Source organism: Diadema antillarum, unplaced genomic scaffold (genome assembly GCF_040938485.1).
Source record: "Diadema antillarum isolate AM-2024a unplaced genomic scaffold, OU_Dant_1.0 seq00000738_RagTag, whole genome shotgun sequence".
In the NCBI taxonomy this organism is placed as follows: Eukaryota; Metazoa; Echinodermata; class Echinoidea; order Diadematoida; family Diadematidae; genus Diadema; species Diadema antillarum.
The window spans coordinates 135,997-151,234 of record NW_027271636.1 but is presented as its reverse complement, the minus strand read 5'-3'; the positions used below and the strand labels follow the sequence as shown (position 1 = coordinate 151,234).

Sequence of the window (15,238 nt, the reverse complement as noted above, 5' to 3'; positions counted from 1 at the left end):
ATCGGTTTTGAAATGGCCGAGATATCCCAAAACAAAGTGAAACAAAGAGATACTAATAAAGTTGGGGCTTGTCGCCTTTTATTGTTAGCACTTTTTGGAAATCTCAGCCATTTGAAAACCAATTTTCATCAAATAAACGTTGAATCCTTCTTAAAATTACATGCTCTTTCATATTCATAAGAGGCTTTTCATTATTTCACTTAGGAATGTTCAAAACATGAATCCCCACCTCAACCAGTACTGTACAGTCCCTTTAACTGTTGTCACTCTTGTCCAGTCAAGGAAAATGTTAGATCTTACACTCAAAATGTTACATATTATATACGAGTCAAAATGTTAAATCACCATTTTTCAGAAATTGTAATGCAACAGTTCGAATGTAAAATCTATTTAACTGATAGTGGCAAAACTCATTCTTCCCCTATGCAATTTTTCACTGGAACAACATCCCAAAAGAAATTGCAACTTCTAACAGTGCAGAAGTATTCAAAAACCAATTAAAGATGTACAAAGTTTACATTAAAAGGTAAAATAAACCTGATTAGTTCTGCACTTTCGTCACCCCTGAGTAACGGTATATACCCTTCCTGGCTTCTGGAAAATCCTGGCTTCTGGAAAATCAACTACAAGGTAACGACAAGGCACTTTTAACTAAAAGGCTGGAGAGTGACAACATTTAAAATATTGATTTACCGTTTATTTTTAAGTGTTTATAAATAGTCGTATATGGATCGAGTTATAATGACGAATATAGGTATAGATTCGAGTGAATGCGACTTTATATATTTAATAGAACGCATTCAGATTGGAGGTTTGAGGTTTGAGAGGAAGATCGGTAAATCCGTTCAAAATGCTCTGCTGGATGAGAAGACTATGATAGTTCGTGACATCACCCATCGGACAGAAGATATTAATTCCACAAAATTTCATCAAAAATACAGAAAAAACCACTTTCCATCTTCTTGATACTGACATGTGTTTTGATAGGGTAACATTATTTCCGCTTCCGAAAGAGGTAAGAAAATCCAGTGCTTTGTCATTAAGTTAGATCCAGTAGTTTGTATTTCAGATACCCCAAAATGGGGGATAAGATAATTAGCCCTATAATAATTATGTAAAATTTGAGCAATATTATCAATTTTCTTCGGGTACATAGATGCTTTCTGCAAACTGAAATGTCAAGGGTAAGTGTTATTTCATTATGCTCAAAAAGTGAAAATGATTATGATGTTGAATGTTCTTTATAAGGGATTATTTTCTTTATTTTTCTATCATTGTCCAGCAGTGACGTCACAAACTGTTATTGTCTTCTCATACAGTTAAAGCGCCACCAAAATTTTTAATCGCATTCAGTTTCGTAAAAACTTCACCATGATCTACTAAACATTGCTGCATTCACGCGTAATCCACATTATGTAGCTGGATTTCCTATACCGATGCGCCTTGAAATCTGCATGTTAGTTAACTCTAATACGCTTCACTTTACCATCTACATATTTTTGTTTGCAACTAAGTCGAAATGAATCACCTTTATAATATATTTTTGAGCTTGTGTGTACTATTAAGATTGTTATTTTGTACAGTGTGTGCATAAAACAAATACGTGTATAAATGAAACAAGAAGAATCAGAAGTATTAGGCTTTTTCAAGGAACATAACGACTAGATGCGTTCATTGCATCTCCCGGTGGTACTTGATGTGCACTATTCCGAAGGTTCGTCCAAAGGATCGTTACTATATACGAAACACAAATCCGTTTACTCAGATGTTCGTTAATCCGAAAATGAAATGTAGGTTCGTTAATCCTAATTCGTTAATCCGAAAAGTTAAAAGACAGGTAAAAACAAACAAATAAAAACATGTGTGTACTATATCCTGACAAACCTTTGGAATAATTCGCCTTCTGGTTAACGAACCTTTGAATAACAAACCGTCTTAATGAACCTTTAGCCCTAATTCATATTCGAAATAATCAACGGGGGGGGGGGGGGGAAGGGGTGTCTCTCTGTGTGATGATGCTCGTGAAAGACAAGGGGGGGGGGGGGTAAGAACACACTCGCCATTGAAAAGTTATCATAATATGTGTGCGTGTGTATGTGTGTGTCGCTCTCCGCTATCTTTTCCCTTTTATGCATCTAAGTGTAGAACAAAAATTATTCGGAATAAGAAACCTTATTTCATATTGTTTTTCGGATTAACGAACCTTTGGAATGATTACGAAGTGTTAACTAGGTCCTTATTGCATCACCATAAGGCGATTGACATTGTGAATCACCTCCCACTATCTACTATAACCAAAAAGAACAGCAACTTCAGTCCATCTCCAAATAGGTCAGAAGCATTCCAGGGTCCCGTTTCATAAAAGATGTTAGGATGGCAACTCTTGCTTGAATGGCAACTTCCAATAGCAACAGCCAATCGGGAAGCTGGATTTTTTTCGTTACCATGACAACTGCCATTCCAGCAAGAGTTGTCATCGTATCAACCTTTTATGAAATGGGGCCCTGGTCTTGACAATGCTCGTTCCTCAGTACTGGCGAGCTGGAAAGAGTGATTTTTTTTTTATTTGTCCGTGTATATCTCTGCCAAAAAACAAAACTGCACATCTCATTTAAACGGCGAATCCGACATCCTCGTTGGCTAAATGACAATTCTGTTATAGAGCTGGACACTCAGTCATTATACTATCGTCTTCGCCAAACCACAAACTTAGTAATCACTTCAGGGTCCTCAAAATCTGGTAAAGTATAATTTTTGGAGAATGCGAATACATCTGCAATATAAGAGTCTCAAAATTTGTGAGAATTCCTAAGTCTACAATGGAGCGCATAAGCGCGGCAGATACTACAAAATGAACTGTATACGAGGAAAAATAAAGTTTGGCATGACTGCTTGTTAAGCGACTTTAACATACTTTAAGCACAATAACATTATTTTTTCATTCAAGGAAAGAAAACACTTTTCGATTATGTCCCACTAAATCAACAACAGTGACGTAATTACTGTATCTAAAACTTTATTGTCCACATTTGTCACTACAAAGTTTACTGATCGGTAAAATTCTTTTCCGTTCAAATAACGTTTATTCATACTTCAAATAACAAAGGTGACATCAAAATGCCGTTTACATACAAAAATTAGAGAGAAATTGAAACATAATCAAATAAATAATTTGGAAGATTAAACAGAGTTTTCCACATGGCTGTCGGTAAAACTTGATGCAGCGCTGAAAACACGAGTGCAAAGGTCTGTGAAGCACCGAACTGCCCGTGGACTTTGCGCCCTGGAAATACACTGTTATGTCAGTATACCATAGTGTCATGTTCAGCTGATAACTCCGATTTCACCACTTGCAAGTTCACATAAATACGTTTTTTTTTTTTTTTTTTTTTTAAGATAAGATCATATTGTAGGCCTACCATATCATATTGCATCATGAATTAATGTCATTGTTTTTATGCATAATAATACAACCTGGATTTACACTCTATAATGCAGATCTGTATATCATATAAAGAAAAATGCTATAAAAATTTCGTTTGCGTATATAATAATTTGAAGTTGGTATTTTTTGGAAATTCTAGTCATTGAACAATGACTTGTCCTTACATATTGCAACATGGAGTATACAACTGTACAAATATCCATGATGCTTCCCGTCTCATTAGTGCAATTATCTCGCATGAAAATATTTTCAATAAATCAGTGTCAGTTTCAATTCAATCATAGTTTATTTCCAATCAACGAAAATCAAAAACATAGTACAATGTATACATGTCATTAAATGATATTGTTCAAACGCTTGCAAAAGATTCATGTAATATACGAGACAAATTATAGAACAACATATATGTACAATAATAAAGAGGAACACTGTACAAATACTACGTGGGCGAGCGGAAAATGAATTCGATCATGGAAAATAGTGATCCACTAAAAAGCAAAGCTTGTCGGACGTGGATCGCTAGATAAATAATGAGTGAATGATATACTATTCTATAACAATATACATGTAGTTATTTTGAGATACACAGGTCGGGAAAAAATATAGAATACCAATGCTATAAGTGCCCGGACACTGTTCATTGAACCACGTGTACGTGTTATTACTCAATACATTATTCGTGAAAAATAAAATATATGAAAGTGTATATAACATACTATGTATATTTAAAATTTCGTACTGATATGTTGATTTGTTGATTAAAAATGTAATACTATGTGCAAAAACAAGCAGATTTAGAGTATATCAGGCAACTTACCCGTTAGTGCCGCGATAGTGCCCTTTTTTGTTAATCCCACATACAAGTACCACGTTTTACAAGTAAACCATAAACACAACAAGAAATTGAATATGCAAATTGTCGAATACAACAAATAAGAGAAATACAAGTACTGCTTGCAGGGCGTAGACTCCTAAAAGGTAAAGAGAATTCTCAAATGAAATCTAAGGTTGTAAAGAATGACTAAATATGAAGGATATTTAGAAACATGATATGAATTAAGTCGAAGAATGCAAAAATAATAATAATAATAATAATAATGATAATAATAAGAATGATAATAATAATAAAATGAATGTCCCTTACATTAAACTACAAAAGAGTTGAGCAATTTTATTAAGATACAAATTCCATGCCTCTCACAAGATTTCTATAGTTTTTATTTTACAGGCAGGTATTATGTTACACTTTCGGCATGACCTGAAACATCTTTATAGGAAAGACTGCATGTGACAGATCGGAATATACATGGCGATAAAGTTCAATCTTTCGGTTTTGCAGTTATATACTTATTACCGTCATATTTACAAGAAGGGCAGAATTCTGATGTGGATACATTTGAAGTCTTATTAACTCGTAAATAAGAGTACATGCAAAGTTTGACGCCCGTTGCAGTTTCATTATTATTTATTAAAGTCCAACTTGACATTGACATCATTCAGCGCCGCTTGAACCATCTCCTTTGGTATTTGTGGGAAGAAGCGTGTATAGGCAGCAAAAAGGTCGTCCCAAGATTTCAAATAGGTCTTTATCACTTTTCCTTCATTATTCTCCTGGAGCAGGGTGGTGTCTTTGATGGCCAAGAAGCGACCGTTGGGGAATGCTGTAGACCGAGGGCTCGTCAAAAAGTTTGAGGAGGGAAAAACTTGGGTGTAAATCTTATTCATTGCTTCTTTAAAAACAGATAGTTCAACTGGCGTTTTGTGGTGAATGACGATAAAAGGATACCAGCCCTCAACAACTAAGTCTCGGCACCGTGCCGCGCCTGCCGGATCAGTGTCAGCCTTGTGCAAGCGTCTTATGATGTCACCATCCACGACAAATTTGTACCTCAAGTATGAGTGGTGGTATTCCGGTGAAGTATTTTTGAAATCGAGTGCAATTGGAAGGAAAGTCGGGTAGCCAGTCCCTACGTCCACCATGTGCCTGCTGCCTTGGTCTGTGAGGTTTTCAACAACTGAAATGACATGGTCATTTGCCGAACCAATGTCACTCGCCACCAAGATCACGTTAAAACCCAAAGCTCGAAGGATCATGTAACAACCCACGTTGTTTTCGTAGCAGCATCCACCAACTTTGGTAAAGATACGTCGCTTAATGTCATCAATCGTTGGGACGTGGCGTTGCTCGTGGGGTGTGGCAATACTCGTGATCGTCTGGAATGGAATGTGCTGATGCCAGGAAAACACGATCTCTTGCAGAAGACCTGTTGGGTCGTCTTTCATTTTTCTTTCAGGTGAAACCACCTCCAAGACATCTCGTAGGAAAGCGTAAGCTTCCTGTGATGTTAATTCCTCTCTCATCATTGTCGAAGAATTCGTTTTTCCTGGATGCGATATAACCTTTAAACACAAGGAAATACATGCTTGAGTGAGCATCAGATTTGTAAAAAAAAGCCAACACATTCTAAAACATGGCTATATCCAAAGCTCCCGTTTTAACGTAAGGCTGATTTTCACATGATTTTCACAATGGAATTATGAGAACTGTAGCGATATAGTTAATGATCAGATCTGTTACCATTTTCATGTAACGTGAATCAATAGAGGCATACGAAATGCCCCAATGTCAATCACTGCAACAATCTTCATGCAGTTCTTTCGTGTTAAAGTTAGCAAGTTAGGTTTTTGTTCAATGCTCTCTGTTAGTTATAATGTCGTTGAGTCATCACCGGTCATAGTCGATGGAGTCTAAGTCGTAGTGGAGTGTATTTTTTTCAATGGTTAACAGTTCGGCCCTTCCTTTAATTATTCTGTTCTCTGTGAGTTTCTCCTGTATTTTGTCCATTATTCTCATGGTAATATCATAATGGAGCAATATGGTCCAGTAGGCTGCATCTTGTGATGGTTTTCTAGACCATGTAGGCTCTATCACTTTACATTTTGAAACCACGGTCAAATTGGACTATGGACCATTATTAGATACAGTCTGTTAATAGACTGTATCTAATAGTCCAGTGCTTCACCCTCCGTGCCGTCTATATAGAAACCACTATAACGGATAGCCTATATAGGCAGTAAGGGTTTTTAAATCACAGTCCATTCAAATTCTACGGGTAAAGATCATAGTGCAGTGAATTTTCAAGCTGGATGTGCATTATTTACCCCCAACAGTTCACCTTACTGCAGTATAATATTGCTGTGAAGACTTTGATCCCACTTAAATGATTATTGTACAATGTTACCACGAGCAACATGGGCGCGTGTACGTTATGCACTTACACGTTTCCGAGGCTGAAAAAGTTCGTAAAACCTACCACGAAAATGGCTGCGGTTCTGTTGTGCAGGGAAAGTGAAGACGACTGTTACACGCTCTTGTCAACCTCGATACACGATATATCATATGTGATGGTATAAGTAGGTACCGACAAAATGCTACTTCAACAATGTTCAATGTATGGGGTGGAGTGGAAAATACATGACAGGCCGGATGTGTCATTCAACAGTCAGTAATATTAAATGGGTTAGTCAAATACCGGTTAGTGATTGGCTAAACACAGTCACGTGATGGAGGCACATTGGTTAAGTTCACCCATGGGCAGAACATTTTTGTAATGTTCTCCCATGGGGAAGACATTTTCACGTGACAAAATTTATAACGACAAACGATACCAAACGATTGAACAATCAATTTTTTTTTCACGTAATCGATAGGATGAATTTGCCTATTCCATATGAAATGTGAAAAAGCAGATGACCGGTTATTGTGATGCATACGAAAGTGTGATTTGAAGGATCCGCGCATAGTGAATTTGGCTGGCTGCGCGAGCGATGCGTTGTGCTGGTGGTTGTATTTGACTAACCCATATTATATTATATATAATATTATATACATTATATATTATATATATATATATATATATATATATATATATATATATATATATATATTATATAAGATGATGACTTTTGTTGTCGGGAACATGTACCAAACTTTCCATCCTCAGGGTTTGAAATGCTATATTTCGGGAGGCTATCTTAATTGCATTTCAAACCCTTCGGGTGGAACATACAGTATGTTCCCTCCCCCGCCAGTCATCGTCTATTGTATCGACTGATAGATCACGTATACCGTCCTTCATGGAAGTGTGGAACAAGCCGACTAAAAAAAGGATCAAGGGCCTGACTGGCAGGAGTGGGATCGGCGCGTGATATCTCTCTACCTGATTCCTGTCAGCAACAGTGTGACCAGCGAAAATGATATGATTGTGCTTGAAGCGGCCTAAAATTCTGTTAAATTGCCTGCCATGAAATTATGTCACATTAAGTCAAGCAATTGTGGTGCCAAATAAGCTGACAAGAAAAAAATATCCTCAAATTCTATGATCACAACTGAACTTTGGCGCTCAAATGGCAAAACAAAGCAAAAAAAACCAACAACAACAACAACAACAACAAAGATACAGAAGGTGATCCGAGAGGATACTCGGATCACCTAAAAAACAGGTCTTAACAACTTTTAATTTTCAATTTCTTCAAATCTTCTCACAAACTATAACAAACCACCCAAAAAGAGGTAGGCCTACCCTACCACAGTGTACAAAACTATGTCTATAGCATACTGTAATGCAAGATGCTGTTAAACGTCTAAAATTATGCCAGAAAGCATGTGCCAACTCTGGCAACATAGCTCAGCAATGAGAGAAAAAAGATCAGCCAGCCTGCAACCTAATCAGTACACACTGGTTTGCGTCTATCATACTAGACTGCCATATCCACGATCGCGCCAGCCATAAATATTGCACCTGAATCTACTTGATTGAAATGTTAAAGTAAGGGGGATGGGGGGGGGGGGGGGGACGCAACTTTTATCACGGCCGGTGCCAAGTTAAAAAGGTGGGGGGGGGGGGACTTTGTCATTTCCGTGCCACTTCCAGGTTTCATCAGCCGACAATCAACCCCCCCCCCCCAAAAAAAAAAAAAACAACAACAAACAAACAAACAAACAACCAACCAAACATACAAACAAAAACAGATATAAAAACAAAAACACAAACAAAACCAACCAAACAAAAAACTTCCTTACCCGCACTTCTACCACTTCAAGGTTTCGTCGGCTGGCAAGAAAAAACAAACAAAACAAAAACAAAAACAAAAAACCAAGTGGTTTAACCTATGTATAGGCCAATACCCTATGCATCATGCATAAAAGTGGGGGAACCAACCCCCCGTTGCGTCGACCCTGATTATATACATACGTGGATTGAAGGAGTACAGCGATACAAAGTGTATTAGACAATTCATAATAGACGTGTGCATCAGCGGAGAAATTCCGCCGAAAGTTTATAAAGTTGTAAAGTTTCGGTGTCACGCATGACGTCACGTACGGGTGCCATAGCCAACTCCCCCCTCACCCTTTTTTTAAGAGCATGATCCTCTTGGAGAACAAAAACGGACATAAAACTTGCTACACTGTGGGTGACCACAGGACCATAATAATAATTATGTTGAATACAGAATACAGAATCCTCTAGTGATTGGTTTATAGAGCTTTTCCTGACTATATGTCAGAATTCTAACTATGTCAGAATGTTGACGTATTTGACACTCCATGGCGTACTATATGCAAAATCTTATGACATTTTCCAAATACTATATCAGTATACAAATAACCTGTACCTTGCAAGTTTCTGGTTTAAACTATGGGTATGATTCCCCAATTAGTTCTATTCACTGAGGGGCGTTATTTTTAGCCCCGAAGTGAATAGTACTTTTGAAGGCACAGATCTGGTCTATAGTTTTCACCAGAAATCGAAATTAGGCAGAGTATGTATGTTTTATACATTTTGGATCAAAAATTTAGGCAAAAGAAGAGGAAATTGTGAGGAGAAAAGAGGTATGGTGGATGTTGTAGAGGGATCCTTCATTGACCGTACGAAGCAGCGTAAGATGCCAGGAGTGCTGTTAGTCCAAGAGGTCAAAAAAGGCCTAAACCTGGACATTTTTGGTAACAAGCTGACTTTTTCAGGATAGGTCCAGAAAAATGTCTAGAATAACATAATAAAAGTCCTCATTTCCGCAATCCAAGATGACGTCCAAAATGGCCGCCATTTCCAGAAATTCTTGTAACTTTTCAACCAGAGAACCAAAATACAAAATTCAAATGTCTAGATATATGTTTTGAAGCATGAAGAACTCAATAAAACACGTATCAAAAGATGTTGATGCACGCAAGTACCGAAAGCCAAGATGCTTAATGCTTAAAAGCTTTTCAGACAGGTAACCCAAATACAAAATTTAAATGTCCAGATATATGTTTTGAAGGATGAAGAAGTCAATAAAATACATATTAAGAGATGTTGACGCACACAAGTACCGTAATCTATGATGGCATCCAAAATGGCCGCCATTTCCTGAAATTTGTATAACCTTTCAACTAGGAAACCCAATACACAATTTAAGAGTCTTACATGTTTCGAAACATGAAGAACTCTATAAAATACATATTTTAAGAGATTTTGACGCACGCATGTACCGATTAAACCGCTTGAGCTCTTCTTAAAATGCAAAATGGCGTGCTAAATGGCCAGCAGTCACAATTTTATCCCACAATTATGTAAGTAAATGTCAGTATAGTTTATACGAAACTTTTTACTTGAAAAATAGTTATTATGTGTAAAGTATACAAATAAAAAACATGTGGATGTTAAACTTAAGGAGTGTCTCCTTGTTACGAGAGAAACATTTCACCATCAGATTCGTTGCTAAACAGAGAGCCTACTAGAAGGCAATATCTTTTTACCACATGGTCTATTTTCGTCACCTCAAGCACATGAGATAAGAATTTAGTGCTTGCCCCTTTTTATTACCAACGCATTTGATGTCTACCATGAGGTGAGTTCCAGTTGAAACTGTCAGTTATCACTTGAGAAGTAAAAACAATTCTTTTTGATATTTGTGCTACATAAATGTTCAAAATAGTGCTAAAAAATGATGTGTAATTCATCACATGACAGTGAATTTCTTTGGCAAAGTATATTGCTCCACCGAAACATATTATAGTGTCTATATTATCTTATTCATTTCGTGTAGATCAAGGAGGTACTAGGCGAGCCTATAGTACCTTTTTGGTGTAGACTAGGTAAAATTAGAATAGACAGAAATCAGAGAATATGGCACTCACAGTGATTGGTAAATGGAGGAGGGATACTCCTCTCCCACACGAGGGATCTTTTTTTTTCTTTTATTCGAAAGTAAAACATATAGTGCAAACGTTTGGTAAGATATTTAATAATTTCCATCAAAGAGTAGGAGATATTATAAAGTAGTATTCTGGGAAATGGGCAATATATGGGAGGGTGTGGAAGGGGAATCCCCTCCCCCCCCCAACATGAGGGACATTTTGCATTTTCAAACTTAATATCTAAACATTTGATGCACCCTATTGGTGAAATATAAAATTTTTGTTTCCATCAAAAAAGGGGAAAAAAGATGTATAATCATGGAAGTGCGCCTTCATAAAGGGTTACCCCCTCCCACAGGAGGGAAAATTTCGTATTTTCAGACTTGAAATTCACAGATCTGTTGCACCCATTTGGTGAAATATCCGATATTTGTTTTCTATTTGAAAACGTCTGGAAAAATATATGTTCAAGAAAGTGTCGGGAGGGAAAAGTGTGAGAGGAGAATACTCCGTCCCATACAATGGAGATTTTGGCATTTTCCAATTTGAAATTCAGAGATTTAGCGCACTCTTTTTGGTGAAATATCTGAGATTTGTTTTTTCCGAAAAGTAGGAAAATATATATTTATGGAAATATGCGGGGGAGATGTATGAAGTGATGCACCCTCCCGAAAATGGATGGTTTTTTTTTTTACAGGTTTTATGGTGCACATTATTGATGAAATACTAGATTTTTGTTTCTATTAAAAATGTGTAAGTAGAAGTAATACTAGTAAACTAAAGGCAATGAGCTGGTAGAAGATGTGCGGGGGGGGGGGGATCACTTTCGACTGGAGGGAGTTTTGCGGATCGTCATTAACCGGCCTAGTGCACCCTTGGTGTTATATTGATTGTCCATCCTCAAAGAGTAGATAAAATATAGTCTCAGTATCCCCATCCCATCCAACACGAGGGCGCTTTTAAACTTGAATTGAAATGAAACTAATTATATCATTTACACACATTAAATGGAATATTTGGGAATTGTTAATCACAGGGGTATTTAATCTATATTGGGGGAAGTGAGCGGTGGAAGAGTTAGGAAGGGCAAATTACCCTTCAATATGAGGGAACTAACTTTTGCAATTTGTATACGCGAATGATCTAGCGCACACTTTTTGATGACATATTCAGAAATTTGTTAATTTCAAAAATGTACAAAGTCTATGGAAAGGGGCCGAGCGAGGAACGTTTAGCATTTTTATGATTGCAATTCAATGACAAGTGTCTCTTGAAACAGGCTAAAAACAGCAATTTTTGATAAACAAACGGCGGCCATTTTGGGCAATTTGGTTTTCACGAAGAACTCACGTGGTTTAATTGTACTTACGTGTTTCATGATCTCTGAATAAGTACTTCGTTGGATTCCTTATTCTCTCAAAATAATATTTATACATTTAAGTGCGTATCGCGGTTACCTAGTTGCAGAGTTATGAGAAAAACAGGAAATGGCAGCCATTTTGGACACCATTTTGGATTCCTCAAAGTGTGTAAGTGCTTTATTTGTGTTTCTAAATCTCTGAATAAGTATTATATTTGGTTCCTTGTGACTCAAAACGTACATTTCGACATTCCAAGTGTGTACAGTTGAAATCTACTTGCAAAATTATGAGAAAAAAAATCAGGAAATGGCAGCCAATTTTGGACGCCATCTTGGATTACAGTACTTGCGTGCTTCAACATCTTTTAATATGCATTTTATTGAGTTCTTCATCCTTCAAAACATATATTTTGACATTTAAATTTTGTATTTAGGTTACCTGGCTGAAAAGTTATAAGAATTTCAGAAAATGGCAGCCATTTTGGACGCCATCTTGGATTAAGGTACTAGCGTGCATCAACATCTCTTAATATGTCTTTTATTGAGTTCTTCATCCTTCAAAACATAATATTTAGACATTTGACTTTTGTATTTGGGTTACCCGGCTGATAAGCTATAAGAAGTTCAGAAAATGGCGGCCATTTTGGACGCCATCTTGGATTTCGGTACGTGCATGCATCAACATCTCTTGATAAATATTTTATTGAGTCCTCCATGCTTCAAAGCATAGTATGTTTAGACATAAACATTTTGTATTTTGAGTCCTCTAGTTAAAAGGTTATAAGAATTTCTGGAAATGGCGGCCATTTTGGACGCCATCTTGGATTGCGGAAAACGCTCAAAGATGATTTATGAGGACTTTTAGTATGTTATTCTAGACAATTTTCTGGACCTATCCTGAAAAAAATCAGCTTGTTACCAAAGATGTCCAGGTTAAAACTAATACTCTTGGACTATTTGTGATGTCACGATTATATTGTTAGAAAATTGTTACATTATTAGAGAGACGTCAAATAGTGCGCGCCCGGTGGGCCCCCTCTGAATCCGCCACTGAATGCCTATCATGTATTTTATAGTGTCGAGTTTCATAGACCTCGGTGTCCAGAATTTCTGTTCACTGTGGGGCCCAGAACCTCAGTGAATGGTACTATTTTGGAGACACTCTGCCCATATGCAGTTTCAAGCAGAAACTCTCAAGGCAAATTACATATACTACTATAATGTCATAATCGACATAATACATCAATGAGATTGAACATGGCGGGAAAAAAAAGACAAGATCACAATCATTACTGCTGTTACAACGACGGCAGAATCTATGAGCTCGTTACTCTTCATGAGTGAGACAGGCATGCTTTCACGTATGTATATATCCAGCTTACTTCATTTAGACCTAGTCCTTACTGAAGTCCAATTTGACATTAACATCATTTAGCGCCGCTTCAACCATCTCCTTTGGAATCTGCGGGAAGAAACGTGCATAGGCAGCAACGACGTCGTCATGAGATTTCAGGTATGTCTTTATCACATTTCCTTCGTCATCTTCTCGGATCAAAGTGGTGTCTTTGATGGACAATAAGCGACAGTTGGGGAATGCTGTAGACCGTGGGCTCCACAAAAAGGGTGGGGAGGGGAGAACTTGGGTGTAGATTTTATTCATAGGCTCTTTAAAGAATGATAGGTCAACTGGTGTACTGTGGTGAATGAAAATATAAGGGTACCAGCCATCCACAACGAAGTCTGAGAACCGTGCCGCGCCTGCCGGATCACTGTCGGCGTTATGCAAGCGTGTTATGATGTCACCATCCACGACAAATTTGTACCTCAAATAGGAGTGGCGGTATTCCGGCGAGGTCGTCTTAAAATCGAGCGCTATTGGAAGAAAGGTCGGGTAGCCACCAGTGCCTACATCCACCATGTGCCTGCTGCCCTGATAGGTTAGGTTTTCAACTACTGGAATAACGTGGTTGTTTTCCCAGCCAATGTCACTCGCTACCAAGACCACGTTAAAACCCAAAGCATGAAGAATCATATAACAACCCACGTTGTTTTCGTAGCAGCATCCACCAACTTTGGTAAAAATGCTTCGCTTAATATCATCAGTCGTTGGGACGTGGCGTTGCTCGTGGGGTGTGGCAATACTCGTGATCGTCTGGAATGGAATGTGCTGATGCCATGAATACAGTATCTCTTGCAGAAGACCTGTTGGGTCGTCTTTCATTTTTCTTCCTGGTGCAGCCACCCCCAAGACATCTCGTAGGAAAGCATACGCTTCCTGTGACGTCAATTCATCTTCCATCATTCTCGTAGAATTCGTATTTCCTGCATGCAATCGGCCTATAGCCTATGAGGGCAAACAAATACATCATAATAGAGTGAGCGTCGGATTTGTACAAAAAAAAAAAATGCTAAAACATCAATGGCTCTACCGAAAGCTCCCATCAACGTAGAACGTGAGTCCGATTCTAACTTGATTTTCACAATGGAATTATGAAAACGAGGAACATGATATGGTCGGATCTGTTACCATCTTCCAGTAACGTGACTCAATAGAGGTATAATACTAAATGCGCCAATGTCAATAATCATAATTGCAACAATGGTCATTAGGTTATTTCCTGTTCAGGTTAGCAAGTTGGGTTTTCGTCCATTTCCAGCTTTCAGCCTCTAACAGTCAGTACATATTTTCAACGAGTATAGTCGATGGAGTTTACTCTCTAAAAAAAAATCGAGTGAAAATATTCACTCTTAAAAGAGTGAATATAAAAAAGAGTGAATTTAGAGTGAAATTGGATTGATTTTTGAGTGAAAATGTTAATTTTCACTCGTTTTAGAGTGACCTCAGGGATCACTCCAAAATCTTCGAGTGATCCCTGAGGTCACTCCAAACTGAGTGAAAATGAACCTTTTCACTCAAAATTCACTCCAATTCCACTCTAAATTCACTCTTTTTTTGTATTCACTCTTTTAAGAGTGAATGTTTTTACTCGATTGTTTTTAGAGAGTAGGTCGTATATACAGTGAGATTTTATTTTTAAGTGCAAGCAACACCCAATATATCCCATGGCAATTTGCAATTCACTTTTAACAGTTCCATGATATTCACAACATTTGAAGACTCATATTATAACGTACTTCTTCTGGCAACTACATGCATAATGATACTAAACTTCATAAAATTACAGTGGCTTGAGAAACAGTAATATAGACTAATATGAAAAGTGCGCGACAGATGCTTGCAGATACGGCAAGT

At 37.5% G+C, this 15,238-nt stretch overlaps 2 protein-coding genes across 2 annotated transcripts; both read right to left on the bottom strand.

Annotated features, from left to right (window-relative positions):
- Positions 1–4,906: 4,906 nt before the first annotated feature.
- LOC139738349 (uncharacterized) lies at positions 4,907–5,809 on the bottom strand. Its single transcript, XM_071648985.1, has one exon. The coding sequence runs from the start codon at positions 5,807–5,809 to the stop codon at positions 4,907–4,909; it is 903 nt and encodes a 300-aa protein (XP_071505086.1).
- A 7,238-nt stretch (positions 5,810–13,047) lies between these two features.
- Positions 13,048–14,275, bottom strand: LOC139738356 (uncharacterized). The gene has a single exon (XM_071648993.1). It carries the CDS (start codon positions 14,204–14,206, stop codon positions 13,379–13,381), a length of 828 nt encoding a protein of 275 aa, XP_071505094.1. The 5' UTR covers positions 14,207–14,275; the 3' UTR covers positions 13,048–13,378.
- Positions 14,276–15,238: the final 963 nt, after the last annotated feature.

Excerpts from the sequence above, each read along its gene's own strand:
- LOC139738349 (XM_071648985.1), bottom strand. The coding sequence starts at position 5,809 with ATGATGAGAGAGGAATTAACATCACAGGAAGCTTACGCTTTCCTACGA.
- LOC139738356 (XM_071648993.1), bottom strand. The coding sequence starts at position 14,206 with ATGAAAGACGACCCAACAGGTCTTCTGCAAGAGATACTGTATTCATGG.